The 2,154-nt window shown below is 28.7% G+C and overlaps 1 protein-coding gene across 1 annotated transcript in view; it reads left to right on the top strand.

The window, feature by feature from the left end:
- The window catches only part of LOC107647532, a gene marked incomplete in the record, with an annotated part of 3,796 nt that continues 1,903 nt past the window's right edge, over nucleotides 262-2,154 (top strand). The window contains 1 exon segment of the mRNA XM_021105106.1: nucleotides 262-620. Within this exon segment, the coding sequence (XP_020960765.1) occupies nucleotides 452-620 (169 nt within the window).

Below are 2,154 nucleotides of genomic sequence, written 5' to 3'. Positions count from 1 at the left end.
ATAAACAAAAGGTGATAAATTATACAAATCTGAAGGAATTGGTAATGGAAAGACATAATGTCTTAAAATAGCTTGGGAACATATTGTTTTATAACGTATTATCCAAATAATAATAATAATAATAAAGGCAAGGCACTAAGACATATAGCTAGAAAACTAGGCCATGGTTTGTAATTTAGTGAAAAAGCAAGCGTACTATTTTATTTAATTATAATTAATTATATAGGCACTTATTTTCCGTTGATGGTAGCATGAAGCACGCAGTCGAAAAAGATGTCCACATGCATTCTCTGGAGAAAGTGCATTATATATATCGTTCTTGGTGTTGCCAATAAGGAATAATAAAGAGTCACATACATACATCAATTTTATTGAAACTGAAATTGTTGTTGAGAAAGAGAGAACGCAAGCTAATAAGGTAAGGAAGAGTGTTGTATTAAATAAAGAGAAAATGGAATGGAGAAAGTGCTATTTGGATGTGATACTGGTGCCATTGGGGTTGATAGTGAGCATTGGGTACCATATGTGGCTGTGGCACAAGGTCAGGACTCACCCTCACACCACCATCATTGGCATCAACTCTAGTGCCCGTAGGAATTGGGTTAATACCATGTTGAAGGTAATCTTATTTTCTTCGTTTTATACAATAATATTCTCTCAATTTTTCCTCATCTTTCAACGACTATATATCAATGTATGTCTTTTTTTTTATACATTTATGGACTATTTATTTTGTCATGATTAATCTTATTTTTCATGCTGAGGGAGAGTGGCAATGGTCACTGCTCCAAAGCTTTCAAGTTATTTGTATTTTCTTTTTATTTTAAACATTTTTACTCTTCTGTGTTACTCGAATCCATAACCTCTTAGGTGAATATGGATAGACTATACCATTTGAGTTATAACTTATTGGCTATTATATTTTGGCCTCTTAAAAACTCTTTTTCTAATAAAATGATCATTTAAATGAAAGAAATGGCATCACAATAACTCCCTCATTTTTTTTTTAAAAAAGCTTCATCTAGCAAAATCTCTGGTTAAGTGGCAAGTCTTTGTTAAACAGGTAGGTTAATCTTTGAGAGTATGATATTGTTTCTTTTCTTTTTAAGATAATTTAATTTTCTCTTTTGTCAAAAACAAAAATTTGTTATTTACTCCATAAATGAACATGAAACAAAGTTTATTTGTCTAGATCAGTCAGAACTGGTTGAACAACAATTTATAATACTAGCAAATTACATGTGCCAACCCTTGTAAAGTATAGCATCATTATATTCTTTCTTTTTCACCACTTATATTAGCTATAAACTGGTCTTGGGATTTTAACCATTATGTCCGGGTTAAATAAAAAGAAAATAATGGAGGTAAGAGAAATAATCATATTATACTTATAAAAATTTGGTAATATTAGAAACACAAAAAAATAGTCAGAATTTTTTTTATTATTTTTAACTATTTTTTTTATTATCAAACGTTTTTTTATAAAAATCATATGTGTCTTAAACATATTTTCACTTTTTTATTTATAATTAATTAATTCATTTAATTTCCTTAACTCAATTCATTCTTTAATTTTAGAATATCCAATTTCACATTCTTCTAGCCACAACTAATTAATTATAGTTTGATCAATTTGCATGTGCAACATCAATGCATTTCAAAGATGGGAAGAAAAAACATCTTTGAATTATTATGCTCCATTGTTCCTAACTAGTGCTTACAATATTTACAATCTAAATTTCTTTTTGAAGTGAAACAGATATCCACTAAAATTTTATCCTCACCATATATATCTATGTTTATATTCACATTCCCTCATTATTATTATTCTCATTTTCTTTAGTGCGTTATGACTAACATTTTTTTATTGTCCCCTAGAATTAATTCACCTTAGTCATTGGTATAATACTAGATCTTCCAATATAAAAAAAGTGTCCTAGGATAGGAAGAGAGAAAAGAGGGCACTTATCTGGCTTTTGCAGCATTATTTGACACACAACAAACATCTCATCATACTATATCTTATCGCATTTGATGCAACAAAATCAGGCATATCCCTAAAAGAATATCAAAAGTGTTCTTTCATCTTTCCTAAAAATATTCTTGTATATTTCTTGGAAAAAATTAATACACATTTTAAAAATAATTAAATGG

The sequence above is a fragment of the Arachis ipaensis genome, chromosome B06, assembly GCF_000816755.2.
Source record: "Arachis ipaensis cultivar K30076 chromosome B06, Araip1.1, whole genome shotgun sequence".
Classification (NCBI taxonomy): Eukaryota; Viridiplantae; Streptophyta; class Magnoliopsida; order Fabales; family Fabaceae; genus Arachis; species Arachis ipaensis.
Note: the sequence above shows the minus strand (reverse complement) of the source record. Positions and strands in the feature narration are given on the sequence as shown.